This window comes from Glycine max, chromosome 20 (genome assembly GCF_000004515.6).
Source record: "Glycine max cultivar Williams 82 chromosome 20, Glycine_max_v4.0, whole genome shotgun sequence".
NCBI classification, from domain to species: Eukaryota; Viridiplantae; Streptophyta; class Magnoliopsida; order Fabales; family Fabaceae; genus Glycine; species Glycine max.
In genome coordinates, this window is record NC_038256.2 from 23,177,399 (window position 1) to 23,203,736 (window position 26,338).

The following is a 26,338-nucleotide window of genomic DNA, read 5'->3' on the forward strand; positions in this document are numbered from 1 at the left end:
TCATTTTTTTTATTTTCAGGTGAAAATAACTTTTATTTTTAAATTTTTGAGATTTAATAAATATGTATCAAGAAGAAAATATTTAAAGTATCATTGTGTTTTCACTTCTTCAGGAAAAGACTGAAAAATATTGATTTGTTGTTTTTACTTTTGAACCTGTTTTTGAAAATATTTTAAGAGAAAATGTTTTCTAAATTTTAAGCAAATATATTTTCATTCTTGGCACTTGGTTTTACGGTTTATTTTTTGTTTTCATTTTCATTTTTTGAAGATATTTTTCATTTTTTAAATTTCAAGATTTAGTAAATATGTATCAAGAAGAAAATATTCTAAGGTGTTATCGAAAAAGACTATAAATGTTTAATTTGTTATTTTTACTTTTGGGTATGCTTATGAAAATATTTTCAAGAGACTAAACAAAATGTTTGTTGTTCAATGTAGACAATAATGTTAACTCCCCGTCGTTTCATCACATCTTCAGCAACACACTCGAACTCCACCCGCAAAAACAACTCCCTCGGTCAAATATGCCTCAGCTCTACGAAGTTCATCAACAAAGGCAAAGAGGTGTTGGTGTACTATGTTTTAGACGAGAAGTATCTCCTCCTCAGCATGACCCAAGGGGAAATTGGTTTAAAAATTTACTACGTTGATGAGGAAGCACTGTCGTCACCACCACTACTGTCGTCGTCGATGGCAATAAAGATAACTGAGCCAAAGAAAGTGGAAGAAACACCACTTCCACTTCTTAACATTACCCGAAAACTAAAACAATGAAGCTTAATTGGATCAATTGATAAAATTAAATTTGTGTGATAATCTGAAACAGAGAGGAACCACTTTATATAGCGCCATCTACTCATCTAGAGTGATGGTGCTAAGTAAGTTGTTTAGGAGGGATATGTGTATCGCACAATATATATTTTTTATGAGTTTGAAAAAATCTTCCCTACTAAGAAAAACCACAAAAAGTGAAAGCAAAATTGCCAAAAATTCACTTCTACCTTACCCATTCACAACGCAACAACTCTATTGATATATATATATATATATATATATATATATATATATATATATATATATATATATATATATATATATATATATATATTATCAATTTGGTGGTACCTTGAAGGAGCTCAATTTTTTTACATTTGATTGACTAGCTTGGTTAAAGTCATCCAGTGTTCGGATTATTCAACCCCATGAATTCTTGCTTTTGTTACTCTTTATGATTTTATATTTCAATAGGCCCATCAAAGTATTAATTTATCCTTAAATTTCTAGTTCTTGACAACATGCATGTATGCACCTTTTAGGTTTTCACTTTTCATCATACTTTGGGGATGATTTTACACAAGATCCTCAAAGAGGCTAGTGTAGAGCATGCTAGCTGGTGAGAGTCTCAAATGATAAACATTATATAACTCAGAGTTTCAGAGAAGATGGAGTTTACAGAAGAGACATTTTAATAAGAAGAGAGTGTTATTCAATTCAGTGTGCCCAAACATACAAACTAGTCCTTTTTATATAGGAAGAGAACTCACACAATTATACAAGGTCTTATCTTGGGAAGGATAAAACTATTGCAAAAGAAGATAAAAAGAATGTACTTTTCTAAGATCAAGATAAGGCCGAGTCATAAAGCAGACTCAAGATAAGGCTGAGTCATAAAGCAGATTTTGACAGTAGACATGTGTCACACGTTGAGAAGGATAGGATTTCGAGCATCCTTATCCCGAAAAAGTCAATCTCTATCTGCACACCTTTATACAAATTTCTTTAGCAGTCTATTAGTCTGATCTAGTGGATAATGACAAGTTGTATTGTTGGACTTCTGATCGGGTAAGACTTCCATACATTGGATGATAATAAGGATATCGCTTTTTGTGTAACAACTCTTCCATCAATTGAGCATTGTAGTCCTCCAAGTCTTGTTCTAAAGCGAGATTGTCCTCCACTAGATCTTCCTCCTTTTGGAACGCAGGATTTGGAACATAAAACTCTGTGCGAATTTGACTGTCATCATTATTCTGAAGTATTATCCTGTCAGTAGGATAACAATCCATTGGCCTTTGGGATGAACTTGGTAGGTTTGGGTTCAGAGGTTTGCGTGAATAATTATTAATCTCATAGAGGTGTCTTGCCAGCTGGATCCGATAACTTTCATCTAAAGGATAAACTTCAAATGTTCCCCAAATTTGAGCTTCATTTCTAGACCAAAGTTGTCCTTGTTCCATAAAATAAGGACGGTGAATAATCACAATAAAAACTAGATTTTTCATGTGATCTTTTGTGATCTCCCTTTGCCTTTTAGTGTCTAGAATCTATTTAAGCTTCATACGCCACCAAGTTAGAGGAGAAAACCATTCTAACATTGTCCATAAAAAATATTCATCTTTATATGAATTTGTCAAGATATGGTATGTCATCAAGGGCTTTATGGCAATGAGAATAGAATATTGAACTGTATTACACCAAATAGCCCATATGGTTGGTTCACACAAATCCCATCCAATCTCACAAAAAGTTCAAATATGGCTCCAAAGGGTATCTCAGAGTCAAATATTTATGCAGGAGTATATTTTAATCTCATGGTTTCGTGAAGGAAATGGAAGTAATGAGACTTAGCATATTGAAGAATTTCTGTTGGAGTATGGATAACCAACCCTAGAGGGAAATCCCTAATGGTTTTGGTTGTCTCAGCTAAGGGTTTTACCATGAATATCAAAGGGAAGAAGTGAGTAGAAGTTATCACCTTAACGGTCTTGCTCGGTCTGGATAAAAAATCAAGAATCAAATTACTCTTCCCTTTTATGTGTTTAACGGAAAAATCATATCTGGAGAACCAATCTTTGAGCCTTAAAATTTGAGGATTTGGAGGCATCTTGTTTTTGAATTCCAAAATTTTTGGAAATGGAGAATTATCCTTGTGTACCTGAAATTGATGTCTGCTAGCAAGAATGGAATCAAGAAATTTGATTTTCATCTGAGATGTGTCTGCTAGCAAGAATGGAATCAAGAAAAAATGGAATCAAGAAATTTGATTTTCATCTGAGAGGACATCAGTTATTCCAAATGGAATCAAGAAAATTTGATTTTAAATCAAGAATGCGACGACACCAATTATCATAATTCTCTTTGGTAAGACGAGGGAATTGAAACATACTCAAGCCATTGCTTGCCATCTCTCAACTCACAAAGTGTTTCTCTCTCAACACTCTAGAACTCAAGCTCTGATGCCACTTTGTTGGATGAAGAAGAAGATTTTATTTCATTTGGCACACAAAATACAAGAGTATGATCCCCTATTTATACTAAAATAGAGTGACCACTCACATAATTTGCTTATTCAAGAATACTAAATGCTCACATAATTGCTTATTCAAGACTTTGTAACTTACAACCTTACAACTTTCATCTTCCACAATTTAAGGCTCATAAAACTTGTTATTATTATTTTTCTAATTAATATCTAACAGTATCAACTTGCCAAAGTTGAAGGCAAGATGCCAACGAGGAATATTTATTTCTATATTATATAAGATGTTCCGCATCTTTAAAATTTTGCATCAAACAGATGAAAGAAAAAATAGTTAAAAGCAAGGAACAATTTAATAATTTTCTTTCTAATTTAATAGTCATGCACTATCAATAAAGAAAAGAAATTTATACACGATCAACCAAGTAGAAAATTTCTTACCGTAACTTTTATAGTTATTATAAAAAACAGCAAAACAAGAGGATTTGTGATTAAATATCTATATTCTATATTATAAAAGAGAAGCATAGGAAAATTACTGGTGTGACCCTTCTTAGAAAATTGGCACCTGTCCCTTTTGTTGGGTTTATTGTCATTTTGATAGGTTTTTAGTTTGTCCTGAGCTTTTACACGTGGGTGGTTTATGTGTTAATTTTTTTTATCAGGAAGTGGTTTACGTGTTAAGCAAGTGGTTTACGTGTTAATTGTTTTGATCAGCAAGGAATTTTTGTGCCATGTGTCTGATGGCTAAGGTAGCTTTCACTCTTTGATTGGGCACGTGGTTTGGGGGTTTTGTGCAATCCCGTTGGTTGTTGTTGTGTCATTTTCGTTTGTTTCTTTTTCAAGTTTGAAAGCAAAACTGGATTTGAAGGTGTGAGGCTCGGCCTTGGTCATTTCTTTTCTAACTTTTATGTGCATGGCTGTGATTTTTGTTTTAGTTTTCCAGTTTGGTTTTGTTCTGTTGTTGGGGTTGTTCTGTTTTTTTGTTGTGACATTTTCGTTTGTTTCTTTTTCAAGTTTGAAAGCAAAACTGGATTTGAAGGTGTAAGGCTCTGCCTTGGTCGTTTCTTTTTGAACTTTTATCTGCATGTATGTGATTTTCGTTTTTGTTTTCCAGTTTGGTTTTGTTCTGTTATTGCGGTTGTTCTGTTTTTTTGTTTAATGTCTTTGCGTTCGGTTTGGTTTCAGTTTGTATGTGTGTTAGTCTTTTTCGCTGTTTTTCTTCTTTGGTGCTTTGTTTACTAACTTTTATATTGTGCATGGCTGTGATTTTACAGTTTTTCTTTGGTTGACAAGTTTCTTTTGGGGTTTGCTTTTCCTCCGTTGCTGGGTTTGACTATGAGAAGAAAAGGTAATGTTTATGTTGCGCATGTGTGTTTTAGCTTTCGTTTGGATTTTGTTGGGTTTGTTCTGATTTTGTTGTCTTCTTGTTTTCTTCTTCGGGTGCAACACGTCTGTGGTTTACGTGTTTGTTTTTTTCCTCCAAAAGGAACTGTTGTGCCATGTGTCTGATGGATAAGCTAGCTTGCATTGTTTGATTGGACAGGTGTTTTGGGTGTTTTGCACAATGGTGTTGGCCGTTGTTGTGTCATTTTCGTTTGTTTCAGTTTTAAGTTTGAGAGCAAAACTGTTTGTTTGCTTGGTCGTTTATTTTCTAACTTTTATGTTGTGCATGGCTGTGATTTTCTCTTTGTTTAGCTTTGTTGTTCGGTTGGTTGTGAGAAGAAAAGGTAATGTTTTTTTGTTGAATGTCTTTGTCTAATTTTTCTATAGCAAAACTGTTTGTTTGGTTGGTCATTTGTTTTCTAACTTTTATGTTGTGCATGACTCCTATATTATAAAAGAGAAGCATAGGAAAATTACTGGTGTGACCCTTCTTAGAAAATTGGCACCTGTCCCTTTCGCTGGGTTTATTGTCATTTTGATGGGTTTTTGGTTTGTCCTGAGCTTCTACACGTTGGTGCTTTACGTGTTAATTTTTTTATCAGCAAGTGGTTTACGTGTTAATTTTTTGATCAACAAGGAATTTTTGTGTCATGTGTTTAATGGCTAAGCTAGCTTCCACTCTTTGATTGGGCACGTGGTTTAGGGGTTTTGTGCAATGTCGTTGGTTGTTGTTGTGTCATTTTTGTTTGTTTCCCAGTTTGGTTTAGCTCTGTTGTTCGGTTGGTTGTGAGAAGAAAAGGTAATATATTTTTGTTGAATGTCTTGGTCTAATTTTTCTATTGTGCATGGCTGTGATTTTACATTTTTTCTTTGGTTGAGAAGTTTGTTTTTGAAGTTTAGTTTTGCTGAGGTTGATTGGGAGAAGCTAAGGTAATGTTCATGTTGTGCATTCTTTGCTTGAGAGGTTTGTTTTATAGTTTGTTTCATTTTCAAGTTTCAGAGGAAAATTGTTTGTTTGTTTGGTCGTTTGTTTTCTAACTTTTATGTTGTGCATGACTGTGATTTTCCTTTTTGTTTCCCAGTTTGGTTTAGCTCTGGTGTTTGGTTGGTTATGAGAACAAAAGGTAATGTTATTTTTGTTGAATGTCTTTATCTAATTTTTCTATTGTGCATGGCTGTGATTTTACAGTTTTTCTTTGGTTGACAATTTTGTTTTGCAGTTTAGTTTTGCTAAGCTTGATCCGGAGAAGCTAAGGTAATGCTCATGTTGTGGATTCTTTGGTTGAGTAGTTTGTTTTACAGTTTGCCTTTGTTTGGCTGTTAGTTTTGAGTGTGACAAATGAAAATTATACTTTTGTACCCAAGTTTGGGTTTGGCTGAGAGAAGTTGAGGTTTAACTTGAGGATGGCTGTTTTTTTGTATGGTTTGTTAACTTTGGTGTTAATGGATTCTTATATGTGAATTCTGTTTAGTCACATGGGCATATGTTTTGTCCACATGTTTATTTTTACTAATTTATATGGAGTTTATTGCGGTCTTATGTGTGTTTTGTGAATTTTCTTTGTTTTTTTGGTGACAGGCTGTTAGCTTTGGTTTGCAGTGGTTGAGGTGGTAGTTTAGTTTTTTTGTCGTTTGACTATATGCTTGGTTTTTAACTGATGTTCTATTTTTCTTGGAGTTGTTGTTCAGGGTTTGCGATTATAAAGTTATGGCACGTGTTGCTGATAAAATTAAATTGATAGATGGATCAAGGGAAACTCTTAAGCTTTCTGTAAGGATCACTGATCTTTGGTTCATTGGGATTCTCGGAAAGACTGAACAAGCCGAAATGGTGGTTGTTGATTCTGATGTATGTTTTTGGCGGTTTTTTTAAATTATAAATTATGTTATTATATTATTGGCCATTCGATGATGTATTTATATGCTTTCTATATTGTAGGGAGATGAAATCCATGTTGTTTGCAAACAGGATCAACTGAAGTCTCGCAAGGCTGATTTGAAAGAAAATTTGACTTATGTGATGCATAATTTTAAAGTTATCAAGAATGATGGGAAATTCAGAGTTTGTGATCATGAATATAAATTATATTTTATTGGAGTTACTGTTGTTAGCTTATGTGATATGGAACAGTTACCTTTTAGGAAATTTAGATTTGTTGATTTTTCTAGTGTCATTGCTGGTCATTTTAAAATTGGACTCTTGGTTGGTAAGATCGTTGTTTGCAATTTGTGGATCGATTTTGATTGACTTGCTTATGGCTTTTCAAGTAAGATACGTTTACCTTGTGGTTGTTTTAGATGTTATTGGCGTGATTGATGAAGTGGTATTCCGATATGTGTCATCCAAAAATACGAGGGTTGTTTTGAATTTAAAGGATTTGAGGTTATCTTTTACAATTTAATTTGAGTGTGTGTGATTGTTGTTTGTATCTGATGATAATTAACTGTTGATATACTGATATATTAATTGTTGTTTCCTTCTGATAGTGGACAGGTGCTATCCTATACACTCTGGGAAAATTACTGCTTACAGTTTTTGTCTTATTTGAATGATATTGAAGATGAAAGGCCAATCGTTATTCTCTTGACTCATGCTAGGATTAAGGAAGCGCAGGGTCAGTGTAATGTTAGATTTCTCAATTTCCATGCTTGCTAGATTATATTTTTTTTGGGTTTAATCTGTAGGATCATATCTGGCATCGGTCAGTAATTCTTTCAAGGCGTCTAAACTCATGATCAATGACCTCGTGCTGGAAATTCAAGAATTTAGAGAGAGGTATTTTGGCAATGTGTTACTTATGTGATTGCAATTTCAAATTGTTAAATATGTAAGTAGTCTTGTTGGGCTTTTGCATTTGTTGTATTGTTATAGCCTTTTAGATTTAGGGATCGAGGTTAGATCAATTTTGGCGCCTATTGGACAAAGGAGTTCACAGGTTTCAGGGTCATCTTAATTATCATCAAAGGATGTGTTTCTGTCAAAGACTGAAGTAAAAAATATCTCTCAGATTAATGCCAGTTCATAGGTGATGTTCTTATTCATTTGTAGCTTTTCTTTGTAGAAAATCTAATGTCAGTTTCTTCAAACAGGAATTTGTTTGTGTTACTGTCGCCAAGATTACAACTATAGTGATGGACAACTATTCATGGTGCTATCCGGCTTGTGGTCAATGTTATAAAAAAGCTGACATGCAAACTGTGCTGTTCACATGTCCGTGTGGCAAAGAGAATGATCAACCTGTACTAAGGTGATTGATTCACTATTTAATTGGTATGACATTCATTAGCTACTTTTTCTTATACTGATATCTATATTGGCAGGTATCGGGTTGAGGTGATGGTTAATCACAAGGGTGAACAAACCAAATTTTTGATCTGGGATCATGAATGTGCACAGTTAATTGGTCAGACAGCGGATGAAGTCAATAGGCTCAAAATAGAAGTATGTTATTGTATTATCATGCAATGTTTTTTAATTTAAACTGAACATTTGTTACCTTGCTATCCATTTTCATTCTTCTTTTTCTGCGCAAGGATGGGGATGTTGATTTAAATGCCTCTCCTCAAGTACTAGATAGGCTATTGGGTTGTTTCCTTGCATTCAAAGTGAAGGTGCAACCAAGGTTCAGGAATTCTGTTGTTCTTAAATATTCAGATGAATCAGACTTGATCAATGTTGTGCTAGATATGATTCCCGATAGTGAGGTTGTGTTTTGTCAAATCTATTTTAGTTATTGTGAGTGTATGCATATATTCCATTTGTTTTTTAACTGTTGATTCATATATCATGTAACCATGTTGCAAGATCGATAATTCAATACTTGAGTTGACCGATCCTATAGAGCTTGAATTTGTGAGCTAACATTGTCTTTCTTTGTTTTTCTTGGTGTATGTTGCAATGATGGCAACAAAATTTAGCTGACTCATCAATCAATATTTTATGCAGCAACCTGTGTCTATTACCGCTGATCATGATCGGTCAATGCTTGGCTCAAGTGAGCCTACAGAGCTTGAATCTGTAAGATGGGGTTGTCGTTGTGTGTTTTTGCTGGTGTATTTTTGGATGATGTCAACAAAATTTAGCTTACTGATCAATTAATATTTTATGCAGCAATCTGTGTCTGTTATCGGGGATCATGACCCTCTTCTCAAGATTCCATTGACACCAACTAAGTGCGTATCTTCTAATGAGTTGGATAATGAGCGAAAAAACTTTCAAATTTCACCTGCTGAAGTTTCCTCGAACAAATTAGCCAAGCATTCTCAGCTTGAATGAATTATGTTGTTGACATGTTGCCTTGGATGTTTTTTTATGATCATATGGTCAAATTGTAATATTTGCCGTGTCGTAGTTTTTGTGGTATTTAAACTCTTTGCATGGAGGACGTTGTTGGAACATTAATTTTTGTTAAATAGATTTTGTAGTTGCAAACAGAACTGGTTTTTCCCTCTTTGATTAAATGAAACAGTAGTTTTTTGGGACTTTGCATTACTCTATTTGTTAACCCCGTGATGAAATTCCAATCTGTGGATTGTTGTTGTCAAAATCTTAATGAATGTAATCAATTCAAGTTAGCTGATGAATTAATTTTTTGTCCTTTGCTCAATGGTAATCAAAGAGACATTGAATACAAGCATTGTTTCGATTCAATACAAGGATGTTGATGAATGTTAATGAGTCAAGATAATTGATAAAGACAGATTGAATACAAGGATTATTTCGATTCAATACAAGAATGCTGATAAATGTTAACAAGTCCAGATAACTCATGAATTAAGATTTTTTTTGAAGGAATTACACATGAACTAAAATATAAGCTGACATTTACTAATTAAAAACTCAGTTTTTTGACTACTCAAATATTAATGATAAGTCATTAGAATCAGTAAAATAGGAAATTGCTATTGCACAACTAATTTGGAAATTTAGTATAATTAGTACTAAGTGAGGAGAGATTCAAGACAAGGATTATTTCGATTCTATTAGAGATGAGAATTGCAAATATGACACATTGATCAATCAAAGAGAGATTGGATAGCATTCGATATCAAAGTTTTCTCTACCCTGCATCTTTAGTTGTAGTTTTGTGTTGTAATTTCAATTTGATGCTCAATTTTCTTTTTTATTACAATGATAACTGTCAAAATGTCTAATCACATTTAATCTAGCAAATGCAGATTTGATATTTGCCATCTCTTGCTTTATGTCAATTAAGATTTGTTTATTAAAATTTACCCATGAATCTTTAGCTGTAATTTTGGATGCCAAAACAAATATGTTCATTAATTATGAAATCCATCATATAAAAACGTATAATCACATTTAATCCCCCAAACCGGCATTTCATATTTGCCATCTCTTGCTTGATGTCAATTAACATTTGTTTATTAATTTACAAAATATTCCATCCTTTTTTGTAAATTGGGTTCTAAATTCTTGACCTCTAAAAGTGCAGATCAATGACATAGTCGATTCTATATCCAGAACTTACTCCTCTATATAAAATATCTTTACATCTGAGTCTGATCATTCCTACATGATTGATTTTTGAAACTACTTTAATTCAACTTGCATGTCTAATTTTGTTTTTATTACACAATTGAACATTTGGAATTACTTTGATGTATAATTTCGTCTTTGTGTATTTCAAAACTTTGTTGTGGTGAATTGATATACCAAACAACTTCATTGATATCAACTACAAACATGCAAAAGAATGCACATGCAAATGCATGTACCTCAGGTAAAGCCAGAATGTATAGGAAAGGTATCCTACAAAAAAAAAAAAGACTCAGCCTAACAGATCACATGAGGAAAGTAAAGATTCCACTCTGAAAGATATACAATGTCATGGTGAGAAATTATAAATAAGATGTTTTCTTTTAGAAAAACATTAGTCTGTTCAACTTGACTTAATTTGTCTCTATTCTTAAGTCATGACAGCTGATTCATTAGAAGATATAAATTCTGAATCTCCACAAGGTATGATGATAGAAAATCCTTACTCACTTTTTTGCCCAAATTTTAATTATATCTATGATATCTAACGTAAATTGTTACAACATCTGATTCTAATTCTTTGTCTGAGGATGAAAATTGCAAATCCAATAGTAATGAACCTGCAATCGATACTGAAGGTAATAATTATAGCTCTGATATAACGTTAACGATATCAACTGATATCCTTTAAATTAAATTCCATTATCTCATTAGACAATTTCAGGCTATTCTGACTTGGGTGATCAGGCCATGGAATGTAGACATTGCAATGCAAAAATGTGGTATGATGAAAGAATTTCAAAAGATAGAAATACAACAAGTCCAAAATTCAGCTTATGTTGTGGAGATGGGAAAGTTGAGCTTCCGTTATTACAAAGTTCACCGAAATATCTTGAACGACTTTTGTTTGATGGTAAAGCAAGTGATAGTAAAAATTATCAGTGTAACATACAGACATACAACATGATGTTTGCCTTTACGTATGCTGGTATTAAGCTAGACAAATCAATTAATGAAAGTAGAGGACCTCCTACAATTAGAATTCAGGGTCAACCATGCCATCGAATAGGCAGCTTATTACCAATTCCTGGAAAGCAACCAAAATTTTCACAATTGTATATCTTTGATACGTAGAATGAAGTTGAAAATAGAATTAATACAATGAGGTAGTACTTCTTTTGTTTCTTTTATTATCAAATATGAAGAATTCTAATTCGGAAAGCATGTTTTCTGACACCAATGAATGTATTTTTATATTGTTTTTTGCAGTCAACATGTTGAAATTGCTGGATGAGTACAATGTCCATGCAAAAAGTTTTAGAATGGTCAGGGACAGATTGACAGATAGTCAAGTCGATAATGTAAAATTGAGATTGATAGCTGCACGTGAGAAAAATGGTCGTACATACAATCTCCCAAATGTTTCTGAAGTTGATGCTTTGATTGTTGGCGATTTTGATCCAGACTCAAGAAGGGATATTATTGTAGAAACTCAAAATGGAGAATTACAAAGAATCCATGAATTACACTCTAGTTATCTATGACTCCAATACCCTTTACTCTTCCCTTATGGTGAAGATGGATATAGACCTGATATACTTCACCGTTGTACACCTAGCAGCAGAAAAAGAAAGAGAAATTGTCTAACGATGAGAGAGTGGTTTGCTTATAGACTACAGTCCAGATCAAATGAAGCACAAACTTTTTTGCATTCTAGAAAACTATTCCAACAATTCATTGTTGAAGCATACACCATGGTTGAGTCTGAAAGACTTAGCTACATTAGGAACAATAAAAAAAACTTAGAGTTGACAAGTATTGCAGTTTACAAACATCATTAGATGCTGGAAGCAGTAAAGGATCTTCTAAAGGAAAAAGAGTGATTTTGCCGTCAACCTTTGTTGGCAGTCCACGTTATATGGACCAACTTTACTTTGATGGTATGGCAATATGCAGCCATGTGGGTTTTCCAAATCTTTTTATTACTTTAACCTGTAATCCAAATTGGCCTGAAATCCGTAGAGTACTTGCACCTTTGAATCTAAAAGCAACAGATAGACCAGATCTTATCTCACGTGTTTTCAGATTGAAGTATGAACAAATGCTTTTTGACTTAACAAAAAAACACCTGCTTGGAAAAGTAGTTGCATGTGAGTTTGCCATTAATATGCTTCTTAAAGTTACACATTTGTTTATTGCTTTCCATTTTTCCTTGATATGATACAACTATACAGAATTTCTATATTACTGTTCCATTATTAATACAATCAGCTAACAATTGCAGATATGCACACAATTGAATTTCAAAAAAGAGGACTTCCTCATGTGCATTTATTGCTATTCTTACACCCAGATAATAAATATCCATCTTTAGATGACATTGACCACATAATATCAGTAGAAATTCCTTCGCATGAAAATGACCCTGAACTCTATACATTAGACCAAAATCATATGGTACATGGGCCATGTGGAATTCTCCAATCTAAGTCTCCATGTATGAAAGAAGGCAAGTGTAGCCGTTTTTACCCTAAAATGTTTCACCCTCAAACTGTTTTAGATTCAAATGGCTATCCAATCTATCATAGAAGAAATGATGGCCGTACCATTTCAAAGAATGGAGTTATTATTGATAATAGATATATAGTACCTTACAATGGCTATCCAATCTATCATAGAAGAAATGATGGTCGTACCATTTCAAAGAATGGAGTTATTATTGATAATAGATATATAGTACCTTACAATGCAAAATTGTTGAGGAAATACCAAGCACATATAAATATTGAATGGTGTAATCAAAATACTTCCATTAAATATCTATTTAAATATATTAACAAAGGTTATGACAGAGTCACTGCTGTTGTTATTCATGATGCTAATGGTACACTTGAGAATACTATTACTCAAAATGATGAGATTAAAGAATATGTGGATCGCAGGTAATATTAATTCAAGATGTATACTTAAGTTACTCATTGTTTCTTTAATTAATTCTTTTAATTCTAAATTTTTTATGTCAGATATATTTCTCCATGTGAAGCTACTTGGAGAATTTTTGGTTTTCCAATACATGCTAGAAAGCCTGCTGTGGAGAGATTACATTTTCATTTGCCAGGACAACACAATGTTGTTTATGAAGATGATGATGATATAGATGATATCCTGTCAAAGCCAAGCATTTCAGATTCAAAATTCTTAGCTTGGATGAATAGCAACAAATGTTTTTCAGAAGGTAGAAATCTGACTTATTCACAATTTGTTTCCAAATTTGTCTACAACCAAAAGACTAGATCGTAGAACCTTAGAAAGAAAGGCAATAAAATTGGCAGGCTAATATGGGTTCCGCCAACCACTGGTGAATTGTTTTATCTAAGAATGATGCTTACTACATGCAAAGGAGCTACTTCATTTGAGGATATTAGAACAGTTGAAAATGTTCTATACCCTACATATAGAGAAGCATGCTTCGCAATGGTTTTTTTGTAAGATGACAGAGAATTTGTGGAAGCAATCAAAGAAGCTAAGGACTGGGGTACAACTAATTATTTGAGGAAATTATTTGTTTTAATGTTATTATCAGGTGTCATTACTAAACCTGAAGAACTTTAGAGTCCGACATGGAATTGGTTAGCTGAAGACATTGCATATCATTATAAAAAAACAACTCTGAACATAGGTTAGTTTTAATCAGTTTGTAACTTTCTATATTGAATAACATCACAGATATGCATTGTTTAACTATTTCCTTTATCATTTGTTAGAATTACACATTGATGATGAGCAACTTAAAAATTTAACATTACTGGAAATTGAAAAACTTCTGCATGCAAACCAAAAATCACTCAGAGACTATCCTACAATGCCATATCTTGAGGGTGCAAATCCTGCATCGTGTCTAGAGAATAGCTTGATATTGTCTGAACTTAATTACAACAATGATGAGGCTAGATCAGAATTTGAAAATCTTTTTCTATCCATGACAGGTAATCTACCAATTCATATATTATAAATTGCATTTAACAAAGTTAAATTCCATCTGTATTTTCTAATTTTCCATCTGCTAATTCTTCATTTCTATCAAATCTCAACTTATTTTTTTATTCTAGACGAACAAAAACAAATTTATCACAAAATTATGGAAGCTGTCAACAACAATGAACGTGGCATGTTTTTTTCTATATGGATATGGAGGTACAGGAAAAACATACATATGGAGAACATTAGCAAGTTCACTGAGGGCAAAAAATCAAATTGTGATTATGGTTGCTTCTAGCGGCATAGCTTCTTTGTTATTGCCAGGAGGCAAGACTGCTCATTCCAAATTTAAGATACCTGTGTCAATTTTCAAAGACTCAACATGCAATATACTTCAAGGAAGTCAGCTAGCAGAATTGTTAAATCAGACAAATCTGATAATTTGGGATGAAGCACCCATGGCACACAAATTTTTCTTTGATGCACTTGATCAAACTTTAAGAGACATTATTAAAGAAAAAAAATCCCAATCAAATTTTTGGAGGCAAAGTTATTGTATTTGGTGGAGATTTCTGACAAATTTTGCTAGTCATTCCAAGAGGAAGTCGTTCAGACATTATAAATGCAACAATCAATTCATCATATCTGCGGCCTTGCTGTGAAGTCTTAACACTCAGCAAAAACATGCATTTACAAGGCAATGCCCAATCAATTGATGATCAAGAAACTACTAAATTTGCAAAATGGATTCTAGATATTGGAGATGGAGTTATTGGGAATCAAAATGATGGATATGCTACCATTGAAATTCCTGAGTACCTACTGATTATTGAATATAATGACCCCATTGATGCTATAGTCAAATCAACATTTACAGATTTATATCAATATCACAGTAATCCTGAATTCTTCAAATCTAGAGCAATATTAGCTTCCACCAATGAAACAGTTGAAGAGGTCAAATGATTATATACTTTCCTTGATTCCAGGTATTTATGCACATATGAAATTTACAAAAACTAAGGTCTACTCAGTATTTATTCTCTATTTAACTTTGCATGCTACCTCAAATAAATATAATAGGTGAACAAATGGAATACTTAAGCTCTGATTATATAGAGAAGTCAAAAACCATTGACAGTTGGCATTTCCAATCAATCACAATTGAATTTCTCAATTCACTAAACACATTTGGTCTGCCAAATCATCATATCAAGCTAAAAATCGGTAGTCCTATAATGTTGCTAAGAAACATAGACCAAACGCAAGGACTCTGTAATGGTACTAGATTAGTAGTTACTAGACTAGCCAAACATGTCATTGCAACTGAAATCATTTCTGGCAAAAATCTTGGCGATAATGTTTACATCCTAAGAATGTCAATGTCACCTTCACAATCACCATGGCCTTTCAAGCTTTGAAGAAGACAATTTCCAATCATGCTATCTTATGCAATGAAGATTAACAAGTCTCAGGGCCAATCACTTTCTATGGTTGGACTTTATTTGCCAAAACCAGTCTTTAGCCATGGACAATTATACGTTGCATTATCAAGGGTCAATTCAAGGCAAGGATTAAAAGTTCTTATTCATGATAAAGACCAAAAAAATATGACTTCTACTACTAATCCAGTCTTCAAAGAGGTTTTCAAAAATCTTACAAGGTAACTCTAAATTTTCAAACAACAAATTGTACTATCTATTGGCAACAATTCCTAACTGTTATCTTACTCATATACATTCTAACATACAGCCAAAGATGATATCATATATTACAATCTTAAATTCTACATTGTCAGGTATGTAATCTTAATCACCACATTAATATCTTCCATTTATAATTTCATTTACTTAATGTTATATTATTAAGCCGTTTAGAAACATACCCATAACCTCTGAATATTTAGCACTTTATCACAGCTTAACATTTGCTTTGACATTTACATGTACACATTTTCTTTATTTCTCTGCGAAATATAGAAATTTAAATTGCTGAAGTTGAATAATGAAATATCTAGTGTTCATATGCTACTGCTTATATGATAATTATGCTTTAAACAATATTTTTAAAAAATCGTTCATGCCAATCGTCCAAATGTATCACATCATGCTGCATATACTCCATTCTTTCAAACCAACATCATTCTTATTTTACAGAAAAAACTACATTTAAAAAATCCAGTTATCCAACATGACATAATCAGTTTTAAATAATACCCATATATATATCCTTCAGACATGATATCATTAAAAAATACCATATCATACCCCCTCTGCAATACATTAAAAACCAAATCCTAACAAGCAATTCTAGAAATTGGCCCAATGCTCATATCCGGGCCCAAAATAAATCTACACGGTTACTGCCCTACAATACCAACGGTCTTAAGCTTCTATTTCGAACAAAAACTCTTCATCTACTTCACACCTCTTCAATTCACAATTATTGACAACCGTGTGGCATTGGAAAGAAGCAAATATTAAATACCACACTCTAGAAAGGCCTATCATCTACTTTCTTCTGCAAATCCTTTTTCATTTCTCTGTCCAAACTCTACTTTCACGCCATGCACAAAATGAGCACCACATCTTCAACCGCATCAACTGAGGTAAGTCATTTCTACTCTCCTCTTCACGGCACCTACCTTTTTGTTGGGTTTATTGTCATTTTCATGGGTTTTTGGTTTGTGGTTTTTCTGCTATGTGTCTGATGCACGTGGTTTGGGGGTTTTGTGCAATGCCGTTGGTTTTTGTTGTGTCATTTTCCTTTTTTTCTTTTCAAGTTTGAAAACAAAACTGGATTTGAAGGTGTCAGGCCCTCCTTGGTCATTTCTTTTCTAACTTTTATGTGCATGACTATCATTTTCGTTTTTGTTTTCCACTTTCGTTTTGTTCTGTTGTTGCGGTTGTTCGATTTTTTTGTTTAATGTCTTTGCGTTCGATTTGGTTTCAGTTTGTATGTGCGTTAGTCCTTTTCGCTGTTTTTCTCTTTTGGTGCTTTGTTTACTAACCTTTATATTGTGCATCCCTGTGATTTTACAATTTTTCTTTGGTTGACAAGTTTCTTTTGGCGTTTGCTTTTATATCCCTGTGATTGCAGATGACAAATCGCATCATCCGATCGCCATTGATCATCCAATTTATCGCTGCCTTCAACAGTGACAAGGTCATCTTTTTTCCCAATTCTTCCATTACTATTATTGTTGCATATACATGCATTTATATTTCTTACTTTTTTTTTCAGAATACCATACAACTTCTAGTGTTCTATCATACACAATGGGCACCACACTATCCTGAGTTTGTTCATCTCAGATACAATGGAGCCATCTATGAAATACGAGTCAGACAACACAAAGACAAAGTGTATTTAGCATATGGACTCCAAAACTTCAGGAAAGATTTGAAAATCTACGAGTCAACCAACATCAATTTTTTTGCATGTGACCATCACTCTGTTTTTGACATACATTTCATACCACCACTGGAGCGGCAAACTTGCGGCAGGCAGAGACATTCATCCAGAAAGCACATCTGGACTCTTCAACTTACTCAGGAAATGCTGGATGATCCTGAACCCCTGGTAACCTGACTTTCATATCTTAATCTCTTTAAACACATTTTTACCATTTTAACAATTCTACTTTTTCCAAATTACAGAAACTCCCCCATTGTACAGAAGTTCCTCTTAAAGCTTGTGGTAACCACATGACAGTGTTAAGGCGACACGGCCCCCCACTACAATGGAAAGTTGAAACCCTGAATCCTGCTATTGGTGGAAAAGGTGTTGTCCAACCATGGTATGATTTTCTTGAAGAAATGAATTTTGATGATGGAGATGAAATCTCTATTTACTATAGGTATTATGAAAAAATTTGGGATATCATAATTAGGACGCAGGAGGATTGGGAGGATAGTGACAACAACTAGACTGTCTTTAGTTCCAACAAACAATGTTAATGTTTAGTCATGCTATCTTGCTGTTAACATTTTGCTATTAATTTCCATTTCCCTGTTAATCAACTTTATCATTTTGGTGTCCATGAACATGTAGAAAACGCTTACGAAACAACCCGTGCATGTGCACGAGTTGCAGACTAGTAGCATATAATCAGAACTGGTTGAAGGAAGAAGGAGGAAAAAAGAGCATGTCTTTCAAGAAAAAAAAGTGAGGGGAGCAACAACAATGAAGGCAAGGAAATCCCGGTAGAAGCAGAAAACTATTTGGTTGACCCCAACATTAAGGGCCAATTTAGTGATTACAGTATAGCCACCATAGAATAACTGGGCCAATACCATGCTTAAATGAGCCTTCCAAGCCTCTGATACTCCCATCGATTCTAAACCTGCTTCCACTACAGTATCTCAATGGCTCAACCAGACAGAGCTGAAATGGGCTGGTTGGTTGGTTCGTTGATTATTGATTTTGGTTTGGTTTGATCAATTTTTGCAAACTCCAAGCCTTATCCTAATAAGTGGCATGGATCCTCCCTAAGAGCTTAATATTAATAATTAATTAATACACATTCACATTATTTATATTAAAAATCAGAGTAAATTAATATTTTTTTTCAACTTACATTCGATTTCCTCTCTTTTTATATTATTTTTATTTTTCTTTTATTAAAGTCATGAACTAACATAAATTGAAATATATGAACAGATAAAATTATCTTAACATCTTTGTTAATTTTTCAATAACAAATTAACAATTGATCCTGAATGAATATTTCTTAAGGTAATGATAATTTTTCCTTTAATATTTGATTCTTATTTCATTATTGCTAACACTTAAAGAAAATGTTCCTTTTGATTGAGATATTATATCAAACACTTAATCATCAAAAATAAATATTTCAATGAAAGGTGTTAAAACACAAATCCAGGAGCAAAGCACTAAAATTTAAAGCAAATGATAATATTTAATCAATAGGCATGATTAGGTATACATCTAACAAAAGTGCAGCAACCAAACGACCAAACACATAAAAAAATTGAACTAAAAATAAGAAGAAGAAGGAGGAAGGAAGGATGTTAACACATGCATATCAAAAGAGTGGGTTCACGTCTAACAAAAAACTGAGTTCATGTCTAATTATAGCAAAAAGAAAAAGAAGAAAAAATGTTAAAATATTTTTAGGTTGAAAATGATATCATGTCTTTTATGAAATTAAGAGGAGGAAGATGAAGATATTTTAAATATAAATTCTTATTAAAAGTCATGTGACCACCATATGTCTACTTCTTGTAAAATTATTAAACGGTACTTAAGAAAAACAGGGTCTCGAGAGCTAAACAATTAAAGAATTTTTGTAGGACAAAAAAAAATGAGAAATATCGAATGCAATTAGAAAAAAAAAACAGGAATGCCAGTGTAATTTATTCTAAAAATTATTATTGGTTTTATATAAATATATATCTTATTGTTACATCATTATATATTAATGATTATGATACAAGATGAAACTTTGGTATGAATATTTTACAGCAATAATGATATGACAACAATGTTTTGCTAATAATTAAAAAAAAATTAGCTGGTACTAGCAAAACAAAAAAAAAAACGTGGTGTTAATCAACAATCAACAAACAGTGTAGAAACCGAAAGAATTAACGACAACTGGCTAACAACGCATCAATTGATGTGGGGAACATGTAAGAAGAAGGACCGCGAAGGTAGTGTCAAAAGAGAGAAATTAAAACATGTGTAAATTTTAAGGTTATTTAAATGGAAAAAAATAATAAAAAATAAGAAGCGTTAATTATGCTTTATATTTTTTTTTTTCAAATTTCATGTGTTCTCACTACTACAAAATGGAGCTTCTACATCGGTTGAAATAAGGTTTCTACGTCGGGCCCACCACCGTCTTTGTTCCAGGTGACGTTGTATGTCGACAACAACTACGACGGTCACCCTACAACCGTCTTTGTAATATGAGAAGACAACGTCAGTGTGCAGTCAACAACAGTCGTCATATACATCAAATCAACGACGCACATTATCGTAAACCCGTCATTGTTTGGATCCATTTCAACGTCGGTGTATATGATACCCATCGTTGTTGTTGAACATTTCAACGTCGGTGTCTATGACACCTGTTGTTGTTGTTAAGCATTTCAACGTCGGTGTATATGACACCCGTCGTTGTTTTGGGAAACGTTAACGTCGGTGGTTGAAAGGCACGTCGTAGAAATGTTAGGTCAATAACGACGGGTGTGTTATTGACCGTCGTTGAACTATTTACCCTGTGAACAAAATTTGGGTTAAAACCATTCAAGCAGAAAGCATAATCAAATTAGGAAATTTTCAGCACCTGTGCATCTTCATCAACCATTATACGCTTATAAAAAGAAATTAAATACAAATAAATAACAGAAAACAAGATCAAAAACACCTAATGTTAGTTCATGGAAAAAGCTTATTTGATATACCTTCTTGTTTTTTTCTCCTATAAAAAGTGTATGGAAAAATTTATTCAAACAAGACCTTTAGTAAATTCAAATATATATATATATATATCCAAAAGGATCTGATGAAACAAATACAATAAAAGCTAAAATATATATCTATTCTGGGCAACAAGACTGTGGATGCATGCACTTACCTTTGTCCATGATTGTGGCCTCAAGATCAAAGTGGGAAGGCTCCCATTATATTCCTCATGATTAAATGCAATGGGACCTGCAACACGCACATAGAGTAAACATAAAAATCTAAGGGTCAGCTCTTCTGATTTAATGAATCTTCTGATTTCCAAGTTTTCAATAAGTTTAATCAATAAAAAATAGTGTATCAGTAATTGTTTTCCTAACAATCCTCAAAAGTAAAAATTAGTAAACAATCCAAGTTGAAAAGAGAAATGTGATAACAGAAGAAAGGCAAGTAGAACCCCATAATCAAAAGTACTGTAACTTGAACTAAACTTTCCCATTTTTTATGTTCTCACCCTTTTTTGTCTCTGAACATTTTCCATGGTTTTTAATTGGAACTTCTAGTCCTTTTCAGCAATAACAATGAATCGGTGACCCTTAGATTAATCTAATGAGTGAAACTCAAGAAATCAAAGTGTTCACTGCTCATTCATTTTCTGTCCCAAAGTAAAATGTCAGACTCTGGCCCGTTCCCTGAGGAGTCGTGTGTTTTGTACAATTCATAGATAAAGTTTGTGTGCAAAAATGTTTTTTTGGGTTGTGTCGCAACCTACCCATTCGGCGGGAGGGCGACGTGAGGCTCACGGGTGCATCTTCCAAGGGAGGAAGGCGCGCGGAGTCGCCACCAACGTTTATTTGAGGAAAACGTCGAAAAAACCAGAAAGGTGTGGTCTATGAACTTTAAGTGTGAAAGGTTCGGGAGTTGTTTTTACGCACGGGGAAGGTATTAGCACCCTATGCGTCCGTCAGAAGGGACGACAACCTTTAATCAAATGTGCAATATCATGTCTTCAATTTGTTTTATTTTCCCTTTTTTATGTTTTTATGTTTTTTATGGGCTTTTTGTATATTTATCTTTTTGTGGTCAACAAGGGTGTTTTTATCTTTTTTCGCAAGATAGATTTTATTTGAACAAAGGTCATTTAAGGCGTTGGACCATTAAACGATCTTTTGATTTTGAAAGGAGATAAACGTTAAGGCGTTGGACCATTAACGATCTCTTGTGGTGGTCGACAAAAGCGGGGCTTTTGCTCCTATGTATCCTCAATTGCGATGAGGAACTTAGACCTACGCAGTTCTTGCAAAAGTGGTAAAGTTACATGTTGATTTTAGGCTTTTGAACGGTCCATGTTAACCGATAAAAGCAAAGAGGACCGTTTAAGGCGTTGGACCTTAAAATGGTTTTTAGTGATTTTTGCAGACAAAGCTTGATTTGTGAGTTGATTTTAGCCTTAGTTTCACTTTGGTTATTAGTCAATTCATTCGAGGAAACTTTCAAGGAAAAACGTCCGATTGATTTTTTTGATTATTTTATTATTATTTTGCCCTTTTTTTTGTTTAACCGCGATTACAGTGTGAACGATCGGTCAAATTTTATTTTAATGGTGATTAAACGAGATTACAACACAAATGATCGGTTGAAATTTTTTTTATCATTTATTAGGTGAGAAAATGACTTAAATAAATGGTTAAAGCACGTTAAAAGGGGGTACGGAAAACAAACAAAATGAAAATAAAAGTACGTGAAACAAGTAGGGACCACTAAGGATGCATAGAATTAATTGAAAGATTAGATTTCGGGAACTTACCGATTGAAGACCGAAGAACGATGAAGAACGGCGAAGAATCTCCACGAAATCGCTTATGGAAACGTCTCGAAAGCGTTACGAAAGCACCTCGGCTTAGATTTTTTTCACTAATTTCGAGAGAATTCTCAATACCAGATGGGCTAAACCTTTTAGCTCTGCCCTTTTTCCCCTATTTATAGGAAGAAAGAGGGAGCTGGTTGCTGCCCAGCTCGCCCAAGCGAGCAGGGTTGCTTCAACCAGAAGGCACCGCCTTCTTTTAGAACCCTCAGGAAGCCCCAAGTGGGCCTGGTTGTTATTTGCACCCCCATTTTCACTAAATACACCTCCATTTTGTGTTTTTTTATTGATTTCTTTCCGAAACATTACAGAACTTTACGGATTACGTAACGACACCTATTTTCTTTCTGGAATGTTGCGAAACCTTACGAATTATGCAACAATGCTTGTTTTTCCTTCCGAAATGTTGTGAAACTTTACGGATGGCGCAACAATGCTTGTTTTTTCCTTCTGGAATGTTGCGAAACTTTACAAATTACATAACGATGGGTGTTAAACATTTTGAGGCGGTCAAGCGAAGGTCGCATGCCAACAAATAATGATCCCCGAATGAAATTAGGATATGACAGGTTGGACCTGAATCAGGAGGGAGAGGCCCTAACAGACTCTTCAGAGTGTAGGCCTTGGGGGTAAATACACCCGATTTGAGTGCTCCTTTAAGCCTATGTTGATCCCATATGGTTGGAGCATTCTTTGCAAAATAGCGTGACCCTGACTGGTCTCCCTATGATTTTACCTAGTGAGAGTGACCTGACTTGCTAGTGTGTGGTTTGTCTTGTCATGTACTCCTAGGCACCCGACGAGGTTTTTCACTGACATGGTACCACATTGCATATAGGATTGAGTCTTAGTGTAGATGTTGCATAACGCTTGTGTATTGATCGATATTGATTGACTTGGTGATATTATGTTTTTACCCTTGAGTACGTGAATGTTGTGAAAATGAATGAGATGTGTTATATTGTGATGTGATGTTGGGCGACAAAATGGTAAAATGACGTGAGCTATATTTAAGCAAGTTTTATTTTCTTTATATGATAATTTCACCTACACGTTATCTTGTTTCTCTCCATTAGTTAGGAATGTGATAACTCACTCCCTATGTATTGTTTGTGTTTGGATCCTGTGATGATCTTGAACTTTGTGTTCGGTGGAGCAGATGGCTAGGTGAATTGCTTTAAGGAACCTTGTGCTGAAGGACATCGGGACACAATGCTCTGATAGGATGTGACATTGGGGTATAAGTTTCTATATTAATTGTATGAAGTTTTAGACGACTTGTTTGAGTCGAGATCACTTTATTATTTATTTGGACAAGTTTGAATATGATGTAAAAGAAAGTGAATGTGAGTCTTTTACCCTGTTGAAAGGATTTTTTTAAATGTGTTTTAATTTTTTTTAATTAATTATGATTTTCTTTTCCTTTTATTAGTACATATATGTATGGGATAGAGGGTGTCACAGGTTACGCTTGGGGCGTTGCTGCACTTGTGCACATGTATGATAATTTAAATGACATGTCCAAGAGCACGACGAGGTAGCTTGCAGGATATATCACTCTATTACAGGTTAGTTAAGATGTTACGAAATTTTTTTCATTGAAGTTGAATATTATATGTTGTCGTGTATTTTAATGAATATGTTTGCAAAATATATTTAGTGTTGGATCTATGAACATTTTCCATTTGTTGGTTCCGCTATTCCTGCCGAGAATTTTGATGATGGGAGACCGTGTGCATGTCGATGGACCTATGGGAAGGCACTGCCCATTTCCACATATCGCAGGCGTCTGGATAGACTGACCCTTGACGTGGTGTGTTGGATTCGGTACGGTGACCACCGTTCATTTAGAGAATTTAAGGTCATCTCATTATTTTCCGGCCATCTCAGATGGGCCCCTTGACGGTCATTCACCGACCGGAGAAGGTTGTATGACATTTTGGATACATCCAGACTATTTTGCCACATCCTGCTGTGTCTTCGCTCTCTGCTGAAGAAATTGATGATAGTTGGATGCAGTTCAGTGAGTACATTGCACCTGTAGGGAAATTATGTGTAGTGCTTGGCCACTGTTCACCAAATTACATGGATTGGTTTTACATGATCTCACACCCATTCATGAGTCCAGCACAGCTAGGGGATCCTCATAGTGTTCCACCGATTCGGCAATATGAGGACTTTGTTGAAGCAAATGTGTATCAGTAATCGATGGCAGCAGCAACACCTAATGAGACAGACGTTGATGTGCATCATGTTCGACATGCAGTGGTAATATTTTTTTTTGGTATTTGTGTTTGTTGCTTTCTTTAGTATTTTATTACTAACAATTGTTATGTTTGTTTGTTTTTTCACTTGCTAGGATGGTTTTGTAGAAATTGCTGATAAGTTGGAGAGACTATTGAACCTAAGGATCTTGACGGAAGGAACAAAAGCCTATACTGTTGCTGGAGAAATTCTGGGCATCACAAGAAACTACATTGGCCAACCAACTGTAGGTCACAGATCGAGGCATATGCAGCGTACGGATAGTCATTGAAGTTGTTTTATTTTTGCCTTGTATGTGTCGTTTATAATTTTTTGGATAATTTATTTATTTGGTAGATTTATTTATCGATCGTGACATTTGGTTATTTATTTGGAATATTTTTAATTTTTTGGATGATTTATTTATTTGGTTCAGTTATGTATGCACACGTTAATGATCATGTGATATAAAATTTTGTCATTCGTTTATCGTTAATTAGCCGTTAATGTTGCGTTAAGAAATAAATTAATTTGTGCAACAAAAATAAATTACGCATGTATGATACATCATTGTCAAACTTGGCAAGACACTGTCAATTGCATGCATATTTTTAAAAAATCAATACTATACGTACGTACTGACATAAAAATGACTACTCAATTGTTTAAGTTCTAATACAAGCAATACATGTCAGATGCAACTTAAAGCATGACACGACATTACTGTACTTGACAACACAAACACAAATCTACAAGTGTCTATTTTTTTAAAAAAATCCAAGCAGTCTTAGTGAACATCATCTATATATATCACACCAACACTCTCAAAAATCACACATTCTCTCCCAAACCAACTTGACAAACCAAATTTTACAACAAACTATGGAATTTTTGGGAGAAACAAGCAGTTAGACGATTGTGAACTCCATATTAGCTTTTATTTTTCCGAATGGATCGATTACTCACAACGAAACTGGTATTTATTTCCAAAGTTTCACTCCAATACCCATTCGAGTACCTAACGATTGTGGTTTTCAAATGCTAAAAAGCAGAATGCACAATACCCTTCAGCTAACCGACGATCAATATTTAGATGAAATTTACTACCGACGGCCATTCACAGATGCAGGTAACCAATTTTGCTTTCAATTTGTGCAATTGAAGAACAATGATGATGTTAACACAATGTTAATGTGTAATGATCGATTCTTGTGTGTTGGCCCGATTGAGTTATTATGCACCATTTGTAGAACACTGGATGGTATATTAAACTTAATTCAAGCTACTATGACCCCTACTCATAATGCCCTGCTATATTACAACGGGAGGTGGAACATGCCACGGCAACACGACTTTTTTTATTACTCGTTCACAGGAAAAAATCCAAAAAATTTGGCATTCCTTCCGGATGTACCATTGATGAACTAAAGGATTTGATCAAGCAAGTTGCACCTCAAGGAATTCCCCTTTATGGTATTCATGAATCACAACGGTAAGGCGATTGTTTTTTCGACAACCAGGTCATTATGAGTATTTAGACAAAGTTATCAAATTTGAAATTATTGAGCTGAAAATTTACGATGACGTGCTAAAGGTCTTAGTACAGTTTAACTATTGGAAACAATTTGGGCCAATAGAAATTTTAGCTGTTTTTAGTAAACAGGTAATGGCA

The 26,338-nt window shown here is 34.0% G+C and overlaps 3 protein-coding genes across 3 annotated transcripts; all 3 read left to right on the forward strand.

The window, feature by feature from the left end:
* The first annotated feature begins 2,687 nt into the window (after positions 1-2,687).
* Positions 2,688-8,924, forward strand: LOC102668313 (replication protein A 70 kDa DNA-binding subunit C). Its single transcript, XM_006606717.1, has 15 exons — positions 2,688-2,740; positions 4,540-4,613; positions 4,809-4,891; positions 5,869-5,903; positions 6,338-6,497; positions 6,588-6,855; positions 6,947-7,031; positions 7,136-7,263; positions 7,334-7,424; positions 7,521-7,584; positions 7,739-7,896; positions 7,970-8,090; positions 8,183-8,353; positions 8,595-8,666; positions 8,760-8,924. Exons 1-15 carry the CDS (start codon positions 2,688-2,690, stop codon positions 8,922-8,924), a joined length of 1,728 nt encoding a protein of 575 aa, XP_006606780.1.
* Positions 8,925-10,585: 1,661 nt separating this feature from the next.
* Positions 10,586-15,092, forward strand: LOC100792184 (uncharacterized). Its single transcript, XM_026127398.1, has 6 exons — positions 10,586-10,631; positions 11,418-11,681; positions 12,991-13,090; positions 13,172-13,383; positions 13,913-14,134; positions 14,881-15,092. Exons 1-6 carry the CDS (start codon positions 10,586-10,588, stop codon positions 15,090-15,092), a joined length of 1,056 nt encoding a protein of 351 aa, XP_025983183.1.
* Positions 15,093-18,493: 3,401 nt separating this feature from the next.
* On the forward strand, positions 18,494-24,627 carry LOC102668586 (uncharacterized). Its single transcript, XM_006606718.1, has 3 exons — positions 18,494-18,559; positions 24,083-24,283; positions 24,376-24,627. Exons 1-3 carry the CDS (start codon positions 18,494-18,496, stop codon positions 24,625-24,627), a joined length of 519 nt encoding a protein of 172 aa, XP_006606781.1.
* Positions 24,628-26,338: the final 1,711 nt, after the last annotated feature.

Coding starts and splice junctions, on each gene's coding strand:
- LOC102668313 (XM_006606717.1), top strand. CDS start 2,688: ATGGTTTTGGTTGTCTCAGCTAAGGGTTTTACCATGAATATCAAAGGG. Junction 4,892..5,868: donor TTAAGTTTGAGAGCAAAACT/GTTTGTTTGCTT, acceptor TTTGTTTTGCAG/TTTAGTTTTGCTAAGCTTGA. Junction 7,425..7,520: donor ATTCAAGAATTTAGAGAGAG/GTATTTTGGCAA, acceptor GTATTGTTATAG/CCTTTTAGATTTAGGGATCG.
- LOC100792184 (XM_026127398.1), top strand. CDS start 10,586: ATGACAGCTGATTCATTAGAAGATATAAATTCTGAATCTCCACAAG. Junction 11,682..12,990: donor AATCCATGAATTACACTCTA/GTTATCTATGAC, acceptor ATATTAACAAAG/GTTATGACAGAGTCACTGCT. Junction 14,135..14,880: donor TCTTTTTCTATCCATGACAG/GTAATCTACCAA, acceptor AATGGATTCTAG/ATATTGGAGATGGAGTTATT.
- LOC102668586 (XM_006606718.1), top strand. CDS start 18,494: ATGGCTCAACCAGACAGAGCTGAAATGGGCTGGTTGGTTGGTTCGTTG. Junction 18,560..24,082: donor TGATTATTGATTTTGGTTTG/GTTTGATCAATT, acceptor AAATATATTTAG/TGTTGGATCTATGAACATTT. Junction 24,284..24,375: donor GTTCATTTAGAGAATTTAAG/GTCATCTCATTA, acceptor GGATACATCCAG/ACTATTTTGCCACATCCTGC.